General features: G+C 35.1%; 1 protein-coding gene across 9 annotated transcripts in view; it reads right to left on the bottom strand.

Moving 5' to 3' along the window:
• Positions 1–27,281, bottom strand: part of GRIA4 (glutamate ionotropic receptor AMPA type subunit 4) — a 359,494-nt gene that overhangs the window by 10,946 nt on the left and 321,267 nt on the right. For 6 of the 9 annotated variants that reach the window (XM_039471113.2, XM_010334607.3, XM_074400503.1 and 3 more), the window contains exon 15: positions 5,420–5,534. The exons of 1 other annotated variant lie outside the window; for it this stretch is intronic. In XM_039471113.2, the coding sequence (XP_039327047.1) occupies positions 5,420–5,534 (115 nt within the window). Of the gene's footprint in view, positions 1–5,419; positions 26,456–27,281 lie in introns of those variants that run through there. 2 more of the 9 variants (XM_074400506.1, XM_074400505.1) reach the window with 2 other exon arrangements.

Raw genomic sequence — 27,281 nt, 5'->3', positions numbered from 1 at the left:
CACCAGAAGCAATTTTCATCTATCTTGAATCTATCATCTATTTTTCATCTATCTTGAGTCTTAAGGTATATTAATGTACTTTAAGTACAAAATGAAGTGACTATAATATATTCCACAAATTCTTACCAACAAAGGTTAGAGGTAACCAAGATTTTTCTGAAGAAACAAACTCCTCTTATTTTAAGAGGAGTCTTTTTATATTTATAAGAGGCTCTATTTGTCTCCTCTACCATCTTTGATTCCTTCAACACTAAATATTGTATTAGGAGTTTCAGGGAGGAGGAGTTCAGTTATTACATGGTGTCAGTATTCCAAGGAATTTAATAATTCTTTCATTTTTCACTCCCATATTATAATATGAAGGCTAAGATGATGAAGGGGAAGCAGAAACTCCTAGGATCTTTTGTTATTACTGTTTTGGTGACTGATTGGTTTTTCATTTAGTTCTGAGACAGACATGTCATATTCCTCTGGACATTTTATCTGGCTGTATCCCTTAATGCACCTCAGTTCTTCTAGGAAATGCTGGGTGCATCTGGTGTTACATGACATGCATTTATTGAGCATTCATTCCATAAACCTATCTATACAACTAGGAAATGCATTAAGAATGACAGTGACCATTACAGCTAACATTTACTGAGCATTTACTATGTATCAGGCACTATTAAAAACTTTTTACATGTTCACTAATATCATTCACATTTTACAAATGAGGAAACCAAAGCACAGGCAGCTTAATTCATCAAGTCACACAGCAAGGCAGTAGCCTAATCAGGATTCCTGACAGTGTGACTTCATAGCTTTTGCAATGAAAAATATTAATAACAGAAAACTCACAAAATGATGTTTCTAATTAATTGGGCTTTCTGGTTAAACTAAAACTCTTTTTTGTACAGTTAGTTTTGAAAAAATATTCTAAAATGTGAATTTTATATGAAATTCTAATATATAATTTTTATTTTTGTTTATATGGTTTCTGGATATAACTTAAATTTTGTTTCAGTGTTATGAGATATTGCTGTGTCTTAGGTTCATTGTTTCATTGAAGAAGTAAAATGCATTTGCCATGACCCTAGACTATTATATATTTTTTGATTAAATAATATAATCTGACATTATATTGTTTTTTTGGATTAAAATTTGGCATGAGCAAACTTTCTATTAAAAGCTGAATTTGGGGGTGGGCTGAGTGAGGATTATGGTTAATTGGGGTGCTTGGTTATTTTAAACTCAGTTAATCTAGGTTTTTCTATCTATACCAACCACTACAGTCTGCTCCTGGTCCCCCACCTCCATTTGTGAAGTGATTGCTACAAATAACCACACCTGTGGGTTTATTGGTGCACTGCAAATCCTTTGAGAGCAGAAGCCACAGCTCATTTATCTCTGTAAACAGTATTTTCCAGAGTATCTGACTCAGTGTAGGTACTCTATACAGAGGCTCGATTTTAAAAATGACAGAGCAAGATTTTTTTAAATTCAGAGCAGCTTTTTCTTGAATCGATACTCTGTTTTTAGGTCCCCAGGCAAGTTCCTCAAAACCTTTGTAACACGTGTGTAGCTAAACTATACAAGCCTATATTTGCAGTTCTTGAATGGGGTGGCTGGAAAGAGGACGATTTAGTCCTGAAAACTGGAGGATACTTCGAGAGTTTCCTTCAAGTTTCTTTCTTTCTTTCTTTTCTTTTTTTTTTTTTTTTTTTTTTGAGACAGAGTCTCATTCTGTCACTCAGGCTGGAGTGCAGTGTCACAATCTCAACTCACTGCAATCTCTGCATCCAGAGTTCAAGTGATTCTCCTGCCTCAGCCTCCCAAGTAGCTGGGATTACAGGTGCCTGCCATCACACTTGGCTAATTTTTTTTATCTTTAGTAGAGTTGGGGTTTCACCATCTTGGCCAGGCTGGTCTCGAACAAGTTTCTTCAAGAAGGGACAACTAAAGGCAAAATTGTGAATTAGATGAAGACTGCCTTAGGCTTCTTTCTCCCCTCTTAAGGTAGTCTTTTCTCCTATATCCTTCTCTTTTCTTCTGGACTCTTTATCCTTTCTGATATTTCACACCAGTAGCCTGGTTTTAGAGGGTAAGATTAGATTAACACATTGAATATAAGATATATAGTATTAACAATGATTAATGTTCAACTGGTGGAATATCAGAAAAAGGAATTCATTATTGGGAAAGTACTTCTCCAAGGGCTAGATTCCTTTAGTGTTTTTTGTTTACAACTTTTTTTACTTTCCATATTTTCCTGCTGATGAATGCATATTTTCTGTACTAATTCCTTCATTCTTGCATTGGTTGTCATGGCAATGATAGAGGAAACCCGGTTATTTAAGTATAGCATCTATTAACAAGTCATGGGCTGTATTGTTCAAAGTGCCCAATTAAACATCAGAAAATGTGTGACCCAATATAACACCTAGAGAAAATATTATTTGGTATAATTACACTTACAAAATAATTTTTATGTGAATATCCACATCTATAAATGTGCATATTTTACACATGTAGAAAGAGAATAAAGTATACACCTAACAGAAAAAATAATTTTGTAGCTGTAATAATGGGTGACTGATGGTTGCAACTGTTGCCAAAATTTCTAACTAGAATCGGGATTGAATAACTGGCATAAAAATTGGCATAGAAATTCTTTGTATGGTTTGTGCTTAGACTAAACCATACTAGGTTCATCAAAGTGGAGAATACATTTTAGACATTGCAATCAATATTTTTAAATTGGCTCATTCATTGCAAAGTAGTAATTTTTGTTATTTTATTCCCAAAAGTGAGTATGAATTTCTTAGGACCATAAAAATGTACCATATCACAATACAATTAACTCATATGAACACTATCAAAGGATCAAGTTTTCAAATGAAGGAATTTGTACCTTGTAAATAATGCGTTTCTGCTTTATTTTGTGTAAGATGCAGGACACTGTTCTTCATATCTTTTGTTAAATTTTTACTTTTCAAGGAGAAGCCTGTCGGCTGAGGACTGCTATGGTCAGAACTTCATAGTGCTGGGAATGGCTGTCAGGTGAGTGAGAATGCTAATTACTGCATGGCCTGGAGTGTGGCAGGGAAACTGCCTCAGAGACTCCAGATAATATGGTTGTTGGTTATATTAAATCATGAGCTTCTTGAGGGAAAGGACAGTGGTAATTCTCCTTTTCTACACAGGTACTGGCACATGGCCCTGTTCAAACAGAAGTTTAATAATTTGCTGCTGAATGGAGGGCTGGAGAGGTTATATTCTTGTGAATGACAAGTGCATCATCTCTCTCATAGAAACCTTTCCACGTGTGGTACAGGTTTCCATATTTCCCTCCTTTATTGGATGAGTCACTGTGAAGACAGTTTCGTTTTCTCCTACCAAGATTCTGTATTGAAGGTCAGCTAAGCCAATATTTCAGCATGTGTGTGCTGAGTTCTCTCTCTATTTCTCCCTCTGCACTGAATTGGCAGCATTGGTCTTTTCCACACTAGTTTTACAAAGGCTTTAGAACCAGTTGCATTTCTCATGGCAGGACTTTTTCTCCTTATTTTACCTTTTTTTGATGGGGCAAGTTAAGTTTACAAAGAAAATCAGTCACCCAAAGAAGGTACAAAATGAAAATGAAAAAGCAACAACTGCCTCCCATTAATTTACTTTGATTTAAGTTAGGTCAGGCCATTTAAAATATCATCTTTTATGACAAATTCAGAGTAGGGTATTAGTAATATTTAGAGTGCAACAATCTATTCTCTTGATGATAAAGTTTAGACCAATATACAATCTATGTGGATTTTTTTTTTTAGTATAAAAACACATTTCCTGAGGAAAAATAAAACATAATGTATTTCATTTTGGGAGAACATTTTACGTTATTTTTTTATAACATGTTGGGAACCTACTTGTTAAAATTTGAAATAACATTCATTCCAAAACATTTTGTAGTTCATGTTTGGTGGAAGTAATGTCACTGCATAACTATAAGAACAAACAATTTGTTTCTGGAAACTACAAGGTTAAATATACATTTATTCTTTTAGACAACAAATATTTACTGACTGTCCAGTCCAGTATGTACCAAACAATGAGTTGGATACAAGCTAATTAAATCTGAATTAGTTGTCCAGTCCATTTCAATAACTTAAAATGACTTTTGTTAGATAGATTTTTCTAACATACATATGTTTCTATTATGCTTGCTTGCTTTTCTCTGGAAAACATCTTTAATGTACACTAAAATGGGACTTCATTATTTATATTTGTAGAAAATTTTATTGGTAAAGCAGTGTTTTACTTCTCTTATGTTTGTGATAATAATTTGAAAACCATGATTTTTCTAATGGAATAGAATATCTTTGTTTTGATTTTCTCTGGTGTTATTTTATGATATTTTCTGGTATTTCTAATTTGCATAAAACAATGCTAGGTTATTAGTATAAAATTTATTAATTTGATCTATGTATATGTATTTCTATGTTTATGAAAACTATCAGAAAATTTGAGAAAGTTGGAGCTCCAAAATATAAAATAAGTTAGTACTCCTTAAGATGGTGCCTAGAATGGAAACAAAAGTTTGTCCTTCCTTCTGCTGCAATAGAACTAATTATAAGATGGGAAATGCTCAATTTGAAAGGCTTTTTTAGATCGGGTGAGAATTTTCTCATTCATGAATTTTTTTTTAAGTCTAAAAATACTGATATATAGGGAACAAGTGTTCTGGGACTCGAGTATATTCTGTTAATTGCCTACTTTTTTGTTCTTTAGATATTGCTTAGAAATTTAAAAAAGCTATTATTTTATGAAGCTGGAGATAAGACATGAAGTGAAGGCAAAACTGAGTTGATTTTGTTTTTGTTTCCTGATCATTTTGCATTTTGACCCATTTATGGGAGGCAAAAAATGTGTACTTCATATCAGAGTGTTTGATTTGTTATTTAACTTGAATAGAATCTGAGAATTTTAGATGGAGAAAACTTTTTAGTAGGTACCCTAGACGGGTCTAGGTGGAGTCAGGAGTCAGGTGATTGCTGATAATGAACAACATTTGGTAGAAGTTCTAGTGAAGAAAACAAGACAGGCTTACCCTCTCTGCTCTCTCCTCTCTTCTCTAAATTGCTGTTTCAGAAACTTCCATCCCTTCTTACTTTCCAAAATTGAGATTCATAGGACTATAATGTCTGATCCACAACCTCTTCAAAGGCAGAGATTTTCAGTGACTATTTTCATTAGGTTTGTTAGTGGGTCACTTAAAAGATAATGGTGCAAATATTTTTGCATTGACAGTAATTGCATACGTAAGTTTGTGAAGGAACTTGACTAGCAGTTCAGCTGGGTATTATTAGGTCAAAACCATAAGTCTCCCAGCAGATGCACCTATTACTTTACATACTGTTTACCCGCTTTTGGTGACATTGAGGCTAACCTTGGAGTCACCTCCCCCGCTGCCACATTCTCCTTTGTCGTACCACCATTTGTTTTTCAATTTGTCCAAGAGGCCTTGTTCATTCAGTTTTAAAACTGCGAGGTTAACAGCATTTCTTGAAACGATAAAACATATTTTGTAAGAAACTGCACAGCTGTTAAGATGTTAGAAGGAATGAGGACTTAAGCTCTTTATAAGCTTCCCCCAGACGCTAAATAAACCTCTCATTTTGCCATCCTGCAGCCCCTTTCACTGGAGTCCAAACCAAAGGCAATTGTAACTAATTTCAAATGTATTAAACATGCAGTATTTGGTACTGTTCGCTTTCACAGTTCGTTTATTGTCAAATAACTGATCTCATCATCAATCAATTACATGGATGTTTTTTGGCAAAACAGTAATAAACTGGAATTTACTAGTAATTGAGAAAGAATTGTGTCTTGAATTCCTTTGCTTCTAAGAATGCCAATGATCCAAAAGAGAATGACGTTAAAATTCATTTCCACAAGGAAAAACAAAATGGCATATACAAACCATCAAACCAGCCACTAATTTTTTTTGTACTGATTCCCTGACAACAGAGAGTATGGCATAATTATCACTCCTTTTATTTATTTATTTTTTTATGTGAGTTTAGTTTGTTTGATTTAGTTGGTTTCAGAATCTAGAGTTTCCTGATCATTTGCTTCATGAACTGGAAGCCACATGATAGTCAAGATATAGCAGCAGCTCTAGGGGAAAATTCTTATATCTAAATTTTGTGCTGATTCTTAAAGGCATTGAATGCTATTTAGAAATTAAGATTGCATATCCAATTTGACTGTTTAAGTCATTAAACCCCAGGAAGTCATGCTGCATGTGATACTGACTTTGCAAACAAACCCACTCCATTAGATTTCCTCCATAGTTTTCTCTAAAGGGAAATAGGGAGAGAGTATTTTGATTATTTTTTAAGAGGATTAAAAAAAAAGTGTTATGGGCTGGGTGAAGTGATTCATGCCTGTAATCCCAGAACTTTGGGAGGCCAAGGTTGAGTGGATCACCTGAGGTCAAGAGTTCAAGATCAGCCTGGCCAAGATGGCGAAACCCCATCTCTACTAAAAATGCAAAAATTAGCTGGGCGTGGTGGCAGATGCCTATAATCCCAGCTACCTGGAAGTCTGAGGCAGCAGAATCACTTGAACCTAGGAGACGGGAAGTGTAGTAAGCTGAGATCGCACCATTGCACTTCAGCCTGGGCGATGAGCAAAACTCCATCTCAAAAAAGAAAAAAAATGTGGGTGAGGGGAGGGGGTGGTCATGGGCTTTTGCCTCCCATGTGTTTGGTGTCTTTCCTGCTTTCAAATTAAAATTTTTAAATGACCCAATAAGGATTTCAAGAGATTTTTTTTTTCATCATTTAATGAAATTTCTGTTAAATTTGAGGAGAGGCTCACATGCTGAGGGAATTTGGGTAACATTTGTGATATACTATTTTATAAACACTGAGTTTGGTGATTACTTAGTCCCAAATGAATTATAGATAAAATAAAACAACCATATTATCAAATAGTACTTGAATAATTGATTTGCAAGTGAAATGACATTTAGCTGACTAATAAAGTGTTGCATATATTAACACTAATTAGCCTACTGAAGTGTTTATTGTCTTAAAATGTGTTCATAATATTTCAGGCCAACAATGTGTTCTTCCATTTTGTGATGGTCTGATCCACTTGGAGAGTAAACAGTTCTCATAAGTAAACCACACACTTAAGAGTTTTTAGTATTAACTCGTAAGAGTTAGACTGCCCATTTACTGAATGCTAATTAAATAATTAGCTATTCCTACATTTCCAAGTAAGTGTGACATTAGTGGTATAAAATAATGCATGTACTTCCTAATGTGGACAATATCAAGTTGTTAGTTTAATCACCAAAGCACTAGACTGAAATATAGGAATGAATAAATATTCAGTGAATATAGAGACATCTATTTTTTTAAAATTCCACTGGGAAAAAGGAATTGTTTTAGTTAATTTTGTGTCTACAGAGAACTAAATTTGTCTTTCAATAAATTAAGGTTAACTACTAAAATTCTCTATTTTGGAGAAAATTATTTTTGTAATTCATTTTAGTTTCGCTTTAAACATTAATATTAGATGTTTATAAATGAAGTAATATTCCAATTATTTTCTATGTTGGTTTAGACCATTTCCCTGATAAAACTAAAATTATTTCATGAGAGGGTTATTTAACAGGGTTATTAGCCATATCCAAAGACAGTTTCACAGCACAATAGAAAACAAAAGACAAAATAAAGGAATGGATAAGGAAAAAAAGCTTTATGTTGAGAAAATTGTTTGGAATCAAGCTTTCTACAAAATTAATCTAAAACATTGTCTTTCTAATACCATCTAATAGGCCATGTAAAAACAGTTTAGTTTCACACTGCTATCCATATTATGTGCATAATTTTATACACTGGTCTAGTTGATAAGTAACTACCCAGTTCACAATTAATCTACATGTTTTCCTTCCAGAAATATGTGGTCCTTCAATAAAGTCCACTTAATACAATCATATATGAAATTTATCTTTCTTTAATGATGCCTAGTAGAAGGCATTTTCTAATCAATATCTGGAGATATTCTTCAGTATTTCAGGATTTCTATGCATATTAAAAGTGTCTGTTATTTTCTACAACTGTCTAACTAAAGATGTAATTCCCTCATATAATAAGTTTAGGTCTAAAAGCCTCTTTAGATTGCTATTTAAACTGTAACATAAACCACGTATATAATGACCATTTGGACATCTGTTTTATAGAATGAATCACTTCTATGTATTATTAATTATAAGAATCATCAATGACGTATATATGTATATAATTACTTCACTCATTTTACTGGACTAAGTTGAAAAGTACTTTTTATTAAGCTAAAAAGAAAGTGAAATCCTGAAGGAGTAATGATAAACAAGGCTAAAGAAGCCATAAGAAGTCAGATAAAGATATAGAAAGCAGATACTCGCTGCAGCATATTTTATTATTGTTTTGAAATCCCCTTCAAACATTTCAGACATAGTCTTCAACATCAATGTCAGAAACTCATGTTGATTATAAGGGGTATTCTTGCCCTGATTAATTAAGTATCAGTGTTGCTGTGATAGTGACCTGCCAAGGAGATAAGGGTAGACAAAGAAAAATATTTTTAGCTCTTTATTAATTATTCCTTCTATTGCATAAATGTAGCTTTTGCGAAGTCAGTTGAAATGAACTGCTTTTTATTTAAAAATACAAGAAGAAGCAACAAGGGACCACATATTTTCTGGATTGGAGAACCAGATGTGTTGACAATGACCTTGCACAGATTGAAGTAGGTTCAAGGTAATGTGTTTTCCTTTGCCTTGTATATCTTAGTGAAAATCTAGATGAGAAAATCCCTTTCCCAAATAGCTTTTCTCATAGTAATGAGATGACAGGGAATTTGATTTAGGCCTGGAATGAAAATGCTCACTTGGTCAACTTCCAGCACCTCTGAAAAACTTTCAAAAGTTTTTATTTCTGGAATATTCTTCAAATGAATTACATTATGAAAATCCATACTTTACTGACCTAGCATTTGAGACTTACTTTTGTTAATGAGAATTTTGTTGAAATGCCATATAAAACCAAAGTTTTAGTAGAGGAACTAACATATGTAAATTTTTCCCATTAATTATTAATCATTTTGGGCACATTAATCTAGTGCAAAGTAAGATTTTCTTGTGAAAAGCATGCTTAATCCAGGCTAAGACATTTATTGCTTACTCTTTACCCCTCCATAAATAACTTATTATTAAATCATATAGATTTGGGTATGCTTTTATGCTTACTTTTATGCCTCTATATTTACTTCTAGACCATATTTCTTATAGTATAGTTTCTCTGTTGGTGATGTATTAAAGTGTATATCTGATAAAATGTCTACCTAAGTAAATGGGGAAAATTTTAAAAGTTTTAGTAAAGTTTGATTTTATTTTTATGATTTCCTGGATTAGTAAATATTGTTGTAAAGGACTGATCATACAACTTAGATTTAGTCACTGTCTGCCCACAAGATATTCAAGGGACACACGTAGTTTATAGAGCAAATAATTTGCAGTATTATCTTTGATTTGGTTTAAACACATTCAGTTCTATCTCGCTTAATAGGATGAACACTTTATTGTTGGCTATGATGGCAATAGTACGTGGAATTAATGCAGTTTGCTGTCTTAACTACTGTATAATGCTGTTAGTGCATTATTATCCTTATAAGAAAGTATCCATTAGTTATACTAGTTGAGTATCACTAATCCAAAAATCTGAAATCTGAAATGCTCCAATGTTCATTTTGTTTGAGCATCATGTTGGCTTTTAAAAGATTTTTTTTGGAAGCATTTTAGATTGCAGGTTTTCAGATTAAGGATGCTGAACTGGTAAATACAATGCAAATTTTTAAAAATCCAGAACAAAAATCTGAAATCCAAAACACTTCTAGTCCCAAGATAAGGAGTATGAGTATTGTATACACAGTCTTAGGCCTGTGATCTCTTCACTGGAGTGCTCTCTTCATACTATATTCTATAAAATTTAAACATCAATATTAAAATGTCCAGAAAATTTACCTGAATGGGCTGAGAGGTTTTTCATAGTCCTCAATAAATCTTAATATAGTTTAAAAACACTTAAAAATTGTGTGACAACAAGAATTTGTGTAAATAAATAAGAACTTTTTTAAAGTCAGCAAAAAATATGGATAACTTATGCAGCAAGAAATATAAATTATATAAAATAATTCAGCCTTATTTGAAGTTAAACTAAAATCATATAAAAATAATTCAGTCTTATTTGCAGTTAAACTAATGTGAATTAAAGCAATGCAAATTCATTTCTCACCATTCATAAGAGGAAAGATAAAAGTAAAAACATGGTTTTATAGTCAAGGATTTAATAAGATGAGCAGGCATTCTCATTCACTGATGATAAAATTCAAAACCAGAGATACGATGGGCAGGGCCAAGATGGCTGACTAGAAGCCATGGTGTTCGGAGACTCCCATCAAAAAAAAAGCAGAATAAGCTGTGAATCCTTCACAGGCAACCAAAGTATCCAGGTTCTCTCATCAAAATAGACTAGAAGGCTGGCGTGACCCACCTAGAGAAGGAGAAGCAGTGTGGCGGGGCAGCCCACCTGAGAGCCACATGGGGAAAGGGAAACCCCTACCCACAGCCAAGGGAGTCTGTGAGTGTGCTACCCAGTGGGGAAAACTGTGCTTTTTCTCACAAAACTGTGCAACCCACAAATCGGAAGATCCCACTCGGGAACCCACACCACTGGGGCCTAGCATGTCAACCTTGGAACATGCAGATTCTTAAGACTCTCAGCTGGAATGTGTTTAAGTCCAGCAAAGCCCTTTCAGCTCCTTGTGGGAGGGGCTGCAGCCAGTACTGGGACTCGAAGCTATCTAACATGTTAAGCTCCCTGAGTGGGGGAAGGGCAGCACATATTTCTATAGCTGCAGGCTGCACTTTTCCTCTGCTGGAGCTAGGGAGGCTGGATGGCTTGGTCCCGAGATTTGTCCCCACAGCCCAACACACCAGCTGTGGCAGTCTGTGGCCAGAGTGCCTCTTCAGGTCTAACTCTGACTCATCTTTCCTCAGTGGGCAGGGCTTCCCTGCAGGATCTTCAATAACTCCAGCCAGAAACTCAGGGACAGAATTTGGATCTCCTTGGGCTTGAGCTCCTAGGGGCAGGGGTAGCTGTGGTCTCTGAGGACCAGCAGACTTAGCCTCTACTCCTGGTAGTTTTCAGGAATAGGGCAGCCCAGATGGGTGGGTTTCTCCCCACTGAAACATACCCTCTCCAACAAGGGACAAAGTGCTTTGTTAAATGGGTCCTGCTCCCCCGTGGCACCAAATTAAGTGAGACCCTCCAACAAGGGTTGTCAGACAGGACAGGAGTGATCCTACTGGCATCAGGTTGGTGTCCCTCAAAGTTAGAGGTCCCAAAAGAAGAAGCAGGCACCCCTCTTGGCTGCTTTCCATCCTCCTTGAGTGACATCTCCTGGCACAGAAGTGAAAAGGTGAATAGGGCCTAAAGTAAACCCCCAGCAAACAGCAGCAACCCTACAGAAGAGGGCCCTGATTATTGAAAGAAAAACAAACAAACAGAAAGCAACAACAGCATCAACAACAACAACAACCAAAAGGCCCCCACAAAAACCTCATCAAAGGGTGAGCAGGCTCAAACACCAAAACTAGACAAACTCATGGGGATGGGAAAGAATCAATGAAAAAATGCTGAAAACCCAAAAGGCCAGAGTGCCTGTTCTTCTCCAAATGATCGCGACATCTCTCCATCAATGGTGCAGAACTGGACAGAAGATCAGATGGATGAATTGACAGAAATAGTCTTAAGAAAGTGGATAATAAAAATGAGCTAAAGAAGCACGTTTTAACCCAATGCAAAGAAGGCTAAAAACCTTGATAAAGGTTAGAGGAATTGCTAACTAGAATAACCAGTTTAGAGAAGAACATAAATGACCCGATGGAGCTGAAAAACACAGCATGAGAACCTTGTGAAGCATACACAAGTATCAACAGCCAAATTGACCAAGTGGAAGAAAGGATATCTTTCTGAAGACCACCTTACTGAAATAAGACATGCAGATGAGAATAGGGAAAAAAGAATGAAAAGGAATAAACAAGCCTCCGAGAAATATGGGACTTCATAAAAAGACCAAACCTTTGATTGATTGGAGTACCAGAAGGAGACAGGGAGAATGGAAACAAGCTGGAAAACACACTTCAGGATATTATCCAGGAGAACTTCCCCAACCTAGTAAGACAGGCCATATGCCTAGGTTGGAAAAATAAAGAGAACACCATTAAGATATTCCATGAGAAGATCAACCATAATATACATAATCATCAGATTCTCCAAGGTCAAAATGAAGGGAAAACTGTTAAGGGCAGCCAGAGAGACAGGCCAAGTCACCTACAAAGGGAAGTGCATCAGACTAACAGCAGATCTCTCAGCAGAAACTCTACAAGCCAGAAGAGATTGGGGGTCAAAATTCAACACACTTAAAGAAAAGAATTTTCAACCCAGAATTTCATATCCAGCCAAATTAAGCTTCATAAGTGAAGGAAAAATAAAAGGAAAAATAAAATCCTTTCCAGACAAGCAAATGCTGAGTGATTTCATTATTATAAGGCCTGCCCTGCAAGAGCTCCTGAAAGAAACACTAAATATAGAAAGGAAAAACCAGTACCAGCCACTGGAAAACCACACCAAAATATAAAAACCAATGACACTACAAAAAACCCGCAATGAGTGTGCAAAATAACCAAATAGCATCATGATGACAGGATCAAATTCACACATAACACTATTAACCTTAAATGTAAATGGACTAAAAGCCCCAATTAAAAGACACAGACTGGCAAATTGGATAAAGAGTCAAGACTCATTGGTGTACTGTATTCAGGAGACCCATCTCACATGCAAAGACACACAGGATCAAAATAAAGGGATGGAAAAAATTTTACCAACCAAATGGAAAGGAAAAAAAAAAGAAGCAGAGGTTTCAATACTAGTCTCTGACAAAACAGACTTTAAAAAGATCAAAATAGAAAAAGGGCATTACATATGGTAAAGGGAACAATTCAACAAGAAGAGTTATGTATTCTCAATATATATGCACCCAATATAGGAGCACCCAGATTAATAAAACAAGTTTTTAGAGACTTACAAAGAGACATAGACTCCAACACAATAACAGTGAGAGACTTTAACACCCCACTGTCAGTATTAGAAAGATCAATGAGACAGAAAATTAACAAGGATATTCAGGACTTGAACTCAGCACTAGATCAGGTGGACCTAGTAGACATCTACAGAACTCTCTACTCCAAATCAACCGAATATACATTCTTCTCAGTGCCACATGGCACTTATTCTAAAACTGAACACATAATTGGGAGTAAAACACTTCTCAGCAAATGCAAAAGAACCAAAATCATAACAAACACTCTCTCACAGTGCAATCAAATTAGAACTCAGGATTAATAAACTCCCTCAAAACCAAACAATTTCATGGAAACTGAACAACTGGCTCCTGAATGACTCCTGGGTAGATAATGAAATTAAGGCAGAAGTCAAGAAGTTTTTTGAAGCCAATGAAAACAAAGAGACAATGTACCAGAATCTCTGGGACACAGCTAAAGGAGTATTAAGAGGGAAATTTATAGCACTAAATGTCCATATCAGAAAGCTAGAAATATCCCAAATTGACACCCTAACATGACAATTAAAAAGGCTAGAAAGGCTAGAGCAAACTAATCCAAGAGCTAGCAGAAGACAAGAAATAAATAAGATCAGAGAAGAGTTGAAAGATATAGAGACATGAAAAACCTTCCAAAAATATCAATGAATCCAGGAGGTGATTTTTTGAAAAAAAATTAACAATAGTTATGCTACTAGCTAGACTAATAAAGAAGGAGAGAAGAATCAAAGACACAATAAAAATGATAAAGTATTATCAACACTGACCCCTCAGAAATACAAACTACCATCAGAGTATACTATAAACACACCTATGCAAATAAACTAGAAAATCTAGAAGAAATGGGTAAATTTCTGGACAACATACACCCTCCCAAGATTAAACCAGGAAGAAATAGAATCCTTGAATAGACAAATGACAAGTTCTGAAGTTGAAGCAGTAATTAATAGCCTACCAACCAGCATCATCCTGATACCAAAACCGAAAAGAGACACACAAAAAACGGAAAACTTCAGGCCAATATCCCTGATGAACATTGATGCCAAAATCCTGAATAAAATACTGGCAAACTGAATCCAGAAGCACATGAAAAAACTTACCCACCATGATCAAGTTGGCTTCATCCCTAGGATGCAAGGCTGATTCAATGTACACAAATCAATAAACATAATCCATCACATAAACAGATCCAAAGACAAAAACACATTATTATCTCTATAGATGAGAAAAAGCCTTTGATAAAATTAAACATCCCTGTGTGTTAAAAACTCTCAATAAACTAGGTATTGATGGAACACACCTCAAAATAATAAGAGCTATTTTATGACAAACCCACAGACAATATCATATTGAATGGGTAAAAGCTGGAAGCATTCCCTTTGAAAACTGGCACAAGACAAGGATGCCCTGTCTCACCACTCCTATTCAACACACTATTGGAAGTTCTGGCCAGGGCAATCAGGCAAGAGAAAGAAATACAGGGTGTTCGAATAGGAAGAGAGGAAGTCAAGTTGTCTCTGTTTGCAGATGACATGACTTTACATTTAGAAAACCCCATCATCTCAGCCCCAAAACATCTTGAAGTGATAAGCAACTTCAGCAATGTCTCAGGATACAAAATCAATGTGCAGAAATTACAAGTATTCCTTTACACCAACAGTAGGGGAGCAGAGAGCCAAATCATGAATTAACTCCATTCACAATTGCTACAAAGTGAATAAAACACCTAGGAATACAGCTAACAAAGGATGTAAAGGACCTTTTCAAGGAGAACTACAAACCACTGCTCAAGGTAATAAAAGAGGAGACAAATAAATGAAAAAACATCCCATGCTGATGGATCAGAAGCATCAGTATCAAGAAAATGGCCATACTGCCCAAAGTAATTTATAGGTTCAATGCTATTCCCATCAAACTACCATTGACATTCTTCAAATAATTAGAAAAAACTATTTTAAATTTCATATGAAATTTAAAAAGATACTGTATACCCAAGACAATCCTCAGCAAAAAGAGCAAAGCTGGAGGCATCACACTACATGACTTCAAATTATACTACAAGGCTACAGTAACCAAAGCAGCATGGTACTGGTACCAAAAGAGACATATAATCCAATGGAGCAGAACAGAGACATCAGAAGTAACACCACACATCTACAACCATCTGATCTTTGACAAACCTGACAAAAGCAATGGGGAAAAGATCTCCTATTCAGTAAATGGTACTGAGAAAACTGGCTAGCCATATGCAGAAACTGAAAGTGGACCCTTCCTTATACCTTATAAAAACATTAACTTAAGATGGATTAAAGACTTAAATGTAAAACCCCAAACCATAAAAACCCTAAAAGAAAACCTAGGCAATACCAATCAGGACACAGGCATGGGCAAAGACTTCATGACAAAAATGCTAAAAGCAATTGCAATAAAAGCCCAAATTGACAAATGGGATCTAATTAAACTAAAGAGCTTCTGCAGAACAAAAGAAACTATCATCAGAGTGAACAGGCAACCTATAGAATGGGAGAAAATTTTTGCAATCTACCCATCTGACAAAGGTCTAACATCCAGAATTTACAAGGAACTTAAACAAATTTACAAGAAAAAAAAAAACCATCAAAAAGCGGACAAAGGATATGAACAGACGCTTCCCAAAAGAAGACATCTACACAGCCAACAAACATGTATATAAAAAGCTCAACATTATTGATCATTAGAGAAATGTAAATCAAAACCACAATGAGATACCATCTCATGCCAATCAGAATTAAAAAGTGGGGAAACAATAGATGCTGGCAAGGCTGTGGAGAAATAGGAATGCATTTTCACTGCTGGTGAGAATGTAAATTGGTTCAACCATTGTGGAAGATGGTATGGTTATTCCTTAAGGATCTAGAACCAGAAATACCATGACCCAGCAATCCCATTACTGGGCATATACCCAAAGGAATATAAAACATTTTACTATAAACACACATGCACACGTATGTTTATTGCAACACTATTTACAATAGCAAAGACATGGAACCAACACAAATGCCCATCCATGATAGACTGGATAAAGAAAATGTGGTACACATATAACATGCAATACTATGCAGCCATAAAAAGTAATAATATCATGTCCTTTGCAGGGACATGGATGAAGCTGGAAGCCATCATTCTCAGCAAAATAACACATGAACAGAAAACCAAACACCACATGTTCTCACTTGTAAGTGGGAGTTGAACATTGAGGACACATGGACACAGAGAGGGGAATAACATAAACCAGGGCCTGTTGCAGGGTGGAGGTGAGCAGAGGGAACTTAAATTTTAAATTTATTTTTAAAATAAATTTAAAAAAAGGGAAAAAAATTAAAAACTGAAAATAATTTGGCTTTATACAACAAAAGCTTTAAAACAATTCTCACCCTTACTTAAATAATTCCCCTTGGAGCAATCAATCCTAAGAAATTAAAAGTGCTGCCAAAATGACTTACAATAAATCTCATTGTGTGTATATATAGAGAGATAAATATTGAAAGCAATCTACATATCTAAAAGTAAGGAAGATTAAGTAGATTTTCGTATACACTGGTGGTCTCAAGTTTGACTTGATATAATAACTACCTATTACAAATACAGATGCTCAGACCTAACTCTTCTGTACCAGGTTTTTCTAGATTGAGGTACCATATGTTACAAAGCTTCTGGGGTGATAGTATTGATAGGTACCAGTGATCCATATGATTGATGTTTGATAACAGTTAAAAAAATTTCAATGGCAAGAGGAAATGCTTATAGTATAATGTCAAGTGGAAAAAGAAACAAGTTTGTATTCATTTTGATCTTAGTCTAAAAATAAACTATATACATAGATATAATTATATGTATATATAATGTTGATTATTGAAAATAATATGGAAGAAAATATAACAAATCACAATCTCTGGATATAAGATTATGATGAACTAAAATTGCATTTCTTCTTTATGCTTTCCCACACACCCAAAATTTTCTGGGTAGTGGGAAGTGATACTGTAATAATTAGTAAAAAACAAACAAAGCTTTCAGTTGTTTCATATTATAATGCCTTATAGAATTATTTCATTCAGGCCAAAACATATTCTGTTTTGGATTAAATAAAATTTGAGGTATAAATTATGGGTTATTCTTAAGGTTCTTAGAAAAACATTCACTGTTCCTGATTATGTGGTTTGCTTTGGTGCAGTTGGTTTTCTCCCTCTAGTCACAGGCTGGAGGACGTGTGATGTATTTGGCTTCTGTGAGGGTGCTACTTTATTTGACAAGAACAGGTCAGGCAGAGAAGTATGAGTAATGCATCAATTAGCAGACACACCCCATCAGATAGGAGCTACAGGAGGTTAATAGAACTCTCAGTGGCCTAGAGAGAAGACTTGCTGTTTCACACATATAGACAAGGTGAGTCTTTTCCCTTACGCTGAATTAAATGAATGTGACTGTGAATAGGCTTGAGTCCTGCTTAGTGAGCCATTTACAAAAAAAGAAAAAGTATATATCTCTGCTTTCAGAAAAAGAGATTTCTGGCTAGCAACTATATTCTTTCCCTAATAAGTATTAGAGACCCTAAGAAAAGTCTTTCTTTGGATTTTTTTATTTTTTGGTAGGAGTTAAAATCTATAATTTATTTTTATATTCTATCATACTACATATTTATTTTATACCTTTCTTAAAATCAAACTAAAATTCTAGTTTGGAAAACTCATTTCATTTAAGTTTTGTTAGCAGTAAATGTGTGTGTGTGTGTGTGTGTGTGTGTGTGTGTGTGTGTGTGTGTATACATATATATGTGCTACAATTTTCCAAGGACCATGCTAATAATAAAATAATAATTTTATGAAATATGAATAGCCAACTCTACATAGACTATTCATTGTGTTATTAAATGGTAGTTGCATTGTCAGTATCTTCACAAAAATTCTATGCGTATTCCATATAACCAGATAAGATAGGTAGAGAGAAGCAAATATCACATAGGATTTACTTTTGTAGTTTAATTAATGACATCCTCCAAATAAAGGTGAATGGAGCAAGTTAGCAAAAAAGTTGAGAATTTACAGTAAACCCCCAGAACTCTGTGTAAAGTCAATTAACGACCTACTGAGAAAAAATAACTATTGTATTAATCAGGAAAACACAAAAAGTAAATAAGCATCAATAGGCTGTCAAATGACGAAGAGTTAAGAACTTAATATGTCTGATTTTAAAGAAAGGTTTTTCCATTCACAATTCTACTCTTTATCAACTATTTAGGCCTAAAAGAGTAGCCAGTTTTCAGCATTATCAATGCTCTACTAAGTTTTCAATTTAACTTGTAGCTGTGCTATTACTTTTCTTTCCAAATTATTCCTTCCAGTAGACAAGCACAAGGCTCTTTTTGCTTCATTGGATTTGTACACTCATTTCCAAAGGCAGAATTTGGGCTAAATTGCTCTGCATAAATATATGCAAAAAGTTTTCAGAAAAGATTGAGTTTTTACTCCAGTTTGCCTATCCAATGACAAGTAAGATTTGCATTAAATGGTATTATTGATCAAGAATTTAATATTAAAATAAGGAGAGAAAAATTTTTGTAAGTGAAAAGAAAATTCAGACCTAGCATGATTTGCAATGAACACTCGAAAACCACTTTGATAAGGAAGGAGTTAGTGTTTTGCTTTGGGTTTTGGATGACATCTATGTAATTAAGTTAGTGTGGAGATCTTTGTATTTCATATTCCAAGTTGAGTCAAGGAGAGCTGAACAAATTAAACAGAAACTTGTCTAGATTCCAGCAATTGTCTCTAAATTGCATGTTGCAATTTGCATGATTAATTTCTAGTTTAGACCTGGGTCTGAGGAATGTTATTCCTTGAAGGAGCTTTGTGATTTTTGTGACGATGTCACAACTCAGCCAGATCATTAGCTAGGGATTGAGATCAATGAAAATTTTAATTACATTTTTAGTGTTGAGTATTTTTTTCAGGTAATATTTACAAATATTTCATGAAGCTTAGCTTAATGATTTTGTCAATTTTAGGTCACAGAGTAGAAATTTCTTACCTACTTTGGGTCATTGATCTCTTTTAGAATTCAATGAAACTACAAATACTTTCTCAGGAAAAAATGCACAAACATACACAACCCCAGACTGACACATAATTTCAGGGGTTCACAGACCTGGGAAGGGCAACATGAACACAGATTAAAAAGATATCTGTTCTACATTCTAATAACGTTTATTTTATTACTTCCAAGTCTGTCTATGAAAGGTAAGAAAAATAAAAACCATTTTTGACACCTGGTGTCTCAGAATTTTAATAGAGCAGAGGTTTTAAGACTGATTTATTGAGAAGGGATTTCCAAGGTACTAGCCTCAATCTATGATCATTGTACAGCTACAGCATATGCAGAACATTTTAATTTTTAAATTGTTTTTATTTTTCTGAGACAAGGTCTCACTCTGTTGTCCAGGCTGGAGTGAAGTGGCATGATCACGGCCACTTCAGACTCAGGTGATCCTCCCACCTCAGCCTCCTGAGTAACTAGGGCTGACTTCAGGTGCACACCACCATGCTCAACTAATTTTTGTATTTTTTGTAGAAACATGGTTTTACCATGTTACCCATGCTGGTCTCAATCTCCTGGGCTGAAATGATCCACATGCCTGAGATTATAGGTGTGAGCCACCACACCCAGTCCCATTTTTAAAGACTGAATGTGAAACCAATAAAAAATAAAATAAAATAAAAACTGTGAAAAGATGCTTTTAGTTATATAATATTGAGAAAATATCCACTATTCATATTTCATACCATATGTCTTATTTATTTGTGGTGGCCTTGGGGTGCTGTTTGAGATTATATGCAGTAAAGTCCTTGCCTTAGGCCACTTCCTTGTTATTATTACTGTGATCAAATCATACAAATGAGACCTTTGTTTCAAATGAGACCATGGCTAGCTAGGAAGTGCTTCAAGTTATCATCTGAATAGCACTTGTTTTTCAGGTTGTGGTTATTATTATTTTAAAGTAAATTTACTTTAAAGTAAGTAAAATACCATTTTAAAATATAAGAACTGGTCTCTGTTACATAAACAGCATGTGAGCTGTTCAACAGTACTGTGTCTTTCATGCAGATGCCCTGCCTGGACCATGATTTTCTGTGTGGACTCTCCCCCTGTCCCTGATTCTTGATTTCTTCATCTCCTTACGTGATTTCCAGTATTCCATTCCTTGGTCCACAGATTGTCTTTACTTTTTCTATTCTTTGCTGACTCCTAAAAACTTTCATTAATTGCTTTAAAGACTTAGAATCCCAGAACATTTGAATCAAAATGTAGGTTAGAGGTTATGTCCAACCTTCTCATTAGGCCCCAGGATGCAGTCCCTGAGGCCTAATGAAAGTTAGGTGACTTGTCCATCAAAGCCCAGCCGGGGCACAGGTCTGCTTTCTGGTCCAGTGCTCTCGCTACAGTATCAGGATACCTTTTGTTTCCTATCATGACTCTTCCCTGTGTAGCTAAACTATATTCATCCTTCTGTGGCTCTCTGAGGAAAATTTTCTTTTTCCTGAGAAGTTTGTCAGGGTTGGTAGGTTCTATGCCTGATTAAGTTTTGGAAGCCATTCCACTTATGTACTCCCTGCACTTGTAAGATGGCAATTTCAGTCCTCTCAAGCTAAATACTACTTAAGCTGAGAAAAAAACTTGAAAGGCAGGTGGTCTTTTCAGCTAAACAGATACATCCTAAATACTCAAGAAGGAAGTACAGTCGATAATTTTATTTGAAAAGCATTACCAATAATCTCTATGAGATGATATGACTTAACTAGATGGTATGATTTTCTTCCAAGGTTAAAACGTCTTTTTTCTTACATATGTACAAAGTTCTTATTGATTTAAGCTCTAATCTGTGGGACATGTAATCTTGGGTCCCAAGAACAGTATCATATGGAAGCTTCAGTATAATGGATTAGGAAATTTTACACAGAAGAAATAGAACTGTAAAAATGAATACCAAAATAAAAGGCCTAAACCACAAAAACTCAGTCTCACCTTTGAATTTTCACTTCCCTCCTTTCCTATAGCCGATTATCCATTAAGAACTGTTTTTTATGACAAGTACATCTCATATTTATATTTTCATTTCTATTAAGTTGGCATCACTTTAGTTGAAGCCTTTATCATGCAAGACTGGATCTACTGACTTTCTCAATCTATTCTTTGCTACCCAGAGTCAGAATGATTTTGCTTCACTGCTTGTTTAGAATGCCTTTTCAAAAACCTTCAGGGATTTATGATTGCCTCCAAGATATTATTCTAACTTTTCTGACATTCAAGTCTTCTAAACAATTCAGCTTATGTACACTATTAAAGTATAACTTTACTTATACTTAATTTAGCCACCATGTCAAGTTCTTATTATTATCATTGAATCCTTACAGCAATCCCATATGGTAGGATTATGTCTGCATTTTATAGATGAGGATAGTAAGGCTTAAAGTTTATTGGTTAATAAATGGCAAAAGTGAAATTGGAAACTGAGTTTGCCTAACACAGAATTCTCATCTCTTAATCAAAGTAATCCTCCAAATTGATCCTATTTGCCTCCAGCCAGGTTGGTTTCCTTACAGTCCTAACTATATTTTATTCAGAATTGATTTCAAGTTCATATTAGAACATTCACGAGGAATTCCTTTCCTTCTCTTAGCCTGTCTAAATTTAATAACATTTTGCAGTAATCACTCACTGACTTATTTATTCATTTGCTAATATTTATAAACTAATACATCTGAATCTTCTTTGTAAGGTATCTCCTAGATACTGTAGATGCTATTTATCTCTGTCTTCTTTAAATTATAAGATCTAGTATCTGAGTACTCGCATTTGCTTTGAGTCATACATTACTCTGTAATTCTTCCTCTTAGAGGGTAACAAATATGTTTTAGGGTACTTTATTCAGTCCTAATGCAGGGCAATAATTATAGTTGTTATGCAATAACTACATAAGAAGTGATATAACAGTGAATTAACCTCATGTGCTACTTTGCAAGCAACCCATTAAAATAAAATAATAGTGTTCTGGGCAATGAAAGGGAATCCTTCGACTATGGCCACTAATGGATTTTGGGAAGACCTTATACGAAGTATGTTTCTAAACAAAACAAAACTATACAAAACACTTCAAAACTGTCTATTAAATGTTGGCAAGTGCACATAAAAATATTGATACTAGCTATCTTTCTAAATAATGGCAGACAATTTGGTTCATTGTATAAACAAAATAATCTTAGGAGGTATTTCAGTGACATTACAGATAGCTAAACTAAACTGGTCGCCAATGCACTTTGTGCAGCCAGACAGGGAAAGAACACAAAATGATAAAAGCAAATGCAACTTTGTTGCTAATATCAAGGGAAATGTGCTACTCCTAACTGAACTTCAAGATAAAGATCCTCCATAATGGATTTTTATAAATCAATTCTATTCCAGTTTAGCCAAGAAAACACATCACCTTTAGGAAATAATTCTGTTGGCCAGGCACGGTGGCTCACGCCTGTAATCTCAGCACTTTGGGAGGCCATCCGGTGGATCATGAGGTCAAGAGATTGAAACCACCCTGGCCAACATGGTGAAACCCTGTCTCTACTAAAAATACAAAAATTAGCTGGGTGTGGTGGCGTGTGCCCATAGTCCCAGCTACTATCAAGGCTGAGGCAGAATTTCTTGAACCTGGGAGATGCAGGTTGCAGTGAGCAGAGATTGCACCACTGCACTCCAGCCGGGAGACAGAGGAAGACTCCATCTCAAACAAAAAAATTCATTTTGTTACTAAATTTGCTACTTAGAATAATATATCTTTATTTTAAAAATTAAAAAAATTACATTTATTACCAATAGATACTAAGTATCAACTCTGGTTTTAGATTTACTTCATTGCATATTTTGATATGTATTTAACTCACTAAATATATCTATTTAAACTTCACATACAAAGACTATAAATTTTCCATTAAATTCTTGAGAGTACTTTGGGAGGCCAAGGTGGGTGGATCATGAGGTGAAGAGATTGAGACCATCCTGGCCAACATGGTGAAACCCCGTCTCTACTAAAAATACAAAAAATTAGCCAGACGTGGTGGCACATGCCTGTAATCCCAGCTACCTGGGAGGCTGAGACAGGAGAATCGCTTGAACCCAGCAGGCAGAGGTTGTGGTGAGCTGAGTATGCACCATTGCATTCCAGCCTGGGCAACAAGAGTGAAACTCCTTCTAAAAAAAAAAAGAAAGAAAAAAAAGAAAGAAAGAAAAGAAAAAAGAAAAAGAAAATTCTTGACAGTGAAAATTAAAAAATAAAAATAAAAAGTTTCAACTTTCTTTCATTTAAGGTTTCAGGTTCCTTAGCAGGAGGCCAGTATGTGGATGTTACTCTTATCACTTAAAATGTGTTTTAACTGATCTTACTTCACCTACCAGAGCTTTTGGCCTGGATTTTGTTTAGGATAGAGAACATCACAAATTAGAGAGGCAACTTGAGTAAAAACAGTGCTGCTTATAGAAATAGGGATTCCAAACAAACAGTACTTCTTATAGAAACAGAAATTACAAGCTAATGAAAGAAAGCCGAGCTTTTCAGTCAATGTTCAGCTATACGGGGGCTCATATCTATGAGAATGTGTAGCTTTTTTGTTACTCTCTGAAAACAGTTGTAGCCTAAGAATTCTAAATCCATGAATCTTTAAATATTTTAACTTTAGGAGATTCTAAGTGGAGCTATAAAGCTGCTTATTTTGAAAGCAACAGGGCTCATAATCATATTTCAAAATAGAAATATAGTCTAATGCCCATTTTTTAAACAACTCAAAATTTAAAAAGCAACAAAAAGTTGAAATTCTTAAAATAGTCTCACCTCCATTTGCTTCCAGTGGCATTAATACTAGAACATATTACACATGTTGCATGGTCATTCAATTATTTGCTACTTGTCAGAAGTTGGGTATCTTAAGCTATTAGTTTGGACATGTCCATGAACTATTTTAAATATACTTAATAACTTGAGTGCAAGTAGTATAAATCAATGCTTTTCACTCTACTAAGCAACAAAACAGAAAAATGGTGTTTTCGTTTCAATGTTCTGGTATCCAAAAGACCTAAGTTACTGTAGAACTACCACCAATTGTTTCCCTGAGTGAGATTTATATGAAGTATTTTATAACAATTCAAAGTACAATAAATCTTCCTGATATAACAAATGTCCATGTAAACCTCAAATTCTAATATATAAATAGCTCACTAACAATGCTGTGACCATTTCCTTCTTTTGTATGACTGCTTCAGTGGAGAGTCTGCATGTCTGGCATCTTAAAATTTACGATGAATAAATTAAGAAAAAGAATAATTAATGTGATTCAAATATATTCTGTACTTTTAATTAAAGAAGTCAGTGAGTGAGAAAGTAAAAATTAGGTTTTATCAGACAACAAAATATGCTATGTGCTAAAAGTTTAATGCTTAGGTTTCTGGATTTAATGACTATTATAATATACTTATCTGCATAAATAGTATTGTTTTGATATGAAAATGAAGTTCCTATTTTGTATGGGTCTTTTCATGTAGTTCCTAATCACATAACTACTATTGTTCCTGCTCAGAAAACAATAGCCTCTAACAAAAATATTTCTTTGGAAAGGATTTTCTTTCATTACATGCTCTAATACTTCGACTTTGAGGATATGCAAGGCTTCTAAACACATTTGTAACAAAATGGCAGACCTGTGTTACTGAAAGATGATGACTCTTTATTTTTCGGCAACGAATTGCCTGAATTCTCATTTTTTTTTTTGTACTTACTTTTTCTCCATTCTTAGGAATTTTCTTCTTCTTGAGCCCCAAGTGTCTCTGTTACCTGATCTTAAAACTTTTCTAAAATCTACTTAAGTCACACAAGATCTAGCCTCTTTGGAGGAAAATGATAATGAATAATTATTGCTGAATAGGATCTAGAAGCCGGTACATTTCATAATTCATATGGTCTGCTTTTCTTCTACTGTCTTAACTTCCAGATGCTTTTGATTTAGATTTTAATTTAATTTTTATTTATTTACTTTTTTGGAGACAGGGTCTGGTTCTGTCACCGAGGCTGGAGTACAGTGGCACCATCACAGCTCACTGCAGCCTCCACCTCCCAGGCTCAAGCAATCCTCCTACCTCAGCCTCCTGTGTAACTGAGATAGCAGTCGTGCATCACTATGCCCAGCTAATTTATTTTTTATTTTTGCAGGGATGGGGTTTTGCCAGGTTGCCCAGGCCAGTCTCAATCTCCTGGGCTCAAGAGATTCACCAGCCTCGACCTCCTAAAGTGCTGGGATTACAGGTGTGAACCATTGCACCTGCTCCTGGGTGCTTTTTAAATTCTCTCACTTGTTTCTCCTCTTGGTTTTCCTTTATGGAAAGACCAGTTTGAAAGAGAATACCAAATGCAGGAAATATTAATGATTTCTATGGACAACAACACAAAAAGTGAGAGGTTATAATGAAAACCATTAAAAGAAATATAAAAGAGGCCTGGGAAGAGGTTGTATAAGCATGGAGAGATGATGCTCAAGACATTTCCTCCCTTTCCTCCTATGTTTCTAACCACAGTTTTCCTTTGGCACCTTAAAAATCTCATTAAGTTTGTATAGTTTCAACCCAAAAGTCCAGCCTGATCATATTTCCAAATATATATCGTTTAAACTGTATTAGTGGTTAATTTTATTAATTTTTTCTTACTAATGATATAGTTCTATATAGAAACACTTTGGATTTTAGTTTTAATATTTTTGTGACCACTATGGTTTGACTGATAGTAATGATGTATATTCTACAAACAGAGAAATTGACAGCTGATAAAAATTCCGTAGAACCTATGCAACTATGTAAGCCTTAATGGCAGACTGGTACTAACATTTAATGATGATAGAAACCATAAATGCATTAGCACATAACTGATATGACTTGTGTGAAGGTTTTAATTTTTTCCTGCTATACCATTTGTAAGTGAATGTTCAAATAACTATTATGCGTAAGTGGCAAGCTGGTTTCCTTATGCTGGTGGGTTAAAAAATATAAATGTATAAAGAAAAAGGGATTAAAAAATAGGTGGGGGAGGGGTTTCCTTCAAATGGATGGAAGCCATTCCTTTGAAAGAAAACTCCCCTCTTACCTTGGTCCTGGAGCTGGTTAGTTCTCCTCTGTCCTCCTCCTAGGGGAGAAATACCCAAAGTTAAACAATAATAGAACATGGTCTTGTATTAAAGTCAAGTTCAGTTCTGGTCAACCCTTTCCTCAGGTCTCACAAGACACTACCAAATGTCTGATATACTGGGGCTTTTACTAGATTGAATTTAAGACCCATTTTAAAAATTAAGCCAAAGGGGAATGAATATTAGCTGTGTAAGTGGAAAAAATATTGTCTGCCCTTCAGTCTGTCTTGCCAGAGAGCTCTAATACCTTGGAGATTGGCTTAGAGTAGGAGTTCACAGAAGGACGTTGCTTGGGTAATTTTTATCAGCTGGAATGGATAATGGAGGGTGCATCATGGGGAGCACCTGGAGTTTCTCAGAAAGAGGGAGTATGCTGAGGTGTTCTCAATGCCTCTCCTTGACATTCTTTTGTCTTTGAGGGTAAAATGATAGAGCTACAAGCAGCACCATGTTTGAAGCAATACTAAATCTGATATGAACAATAATTATTGTGAAAATAAAAAGTGAATTAAAGGATCACTAGATAGGAGAGCAAGAAAAATGTCTGGGAGATGGATATTATCGGACACTATGTACTTACATTTTTTCACAATGGGAAGTGGCTGGATGAATAAAGATGGGATTTTTTTTTCTTAATTTGTTTCTAACTAGGATTCCGTGTCTTTGGAGAGAAACAAGACAACATAGTGACAGGCTCATGGGCTTGGGACCCAGACAGAAATGGGCTCCAGTTGCACTTCTGTCACTCATCAGCTATTTAACCTGAGTTGCAGCAGCAGCATTTGTCCAGAAGAAGATAATAGCACCAACTACAAGGAGTTAGGG

This window comes from Saimiri boliviensis, chromosome 6 (genome assembly GCF_048565385.1).
Source record: "Saimiri boliviensis isolate mSaiBol1 chromosome 6, mSaiBol1.pri, whole genome shotgun sequence".
NCBI classification, from domain to species: Eukaryota; Metazoa; Chordata; class Mammalia; order Primates; family Cebidae; genus Saimiri; species Saimiri boliviensis.
The sequence above is the reverse complement of the archived record's forward strand: the minus strand, read 5'-3'. Positions and strand labels throughout refer to the sequence as shown.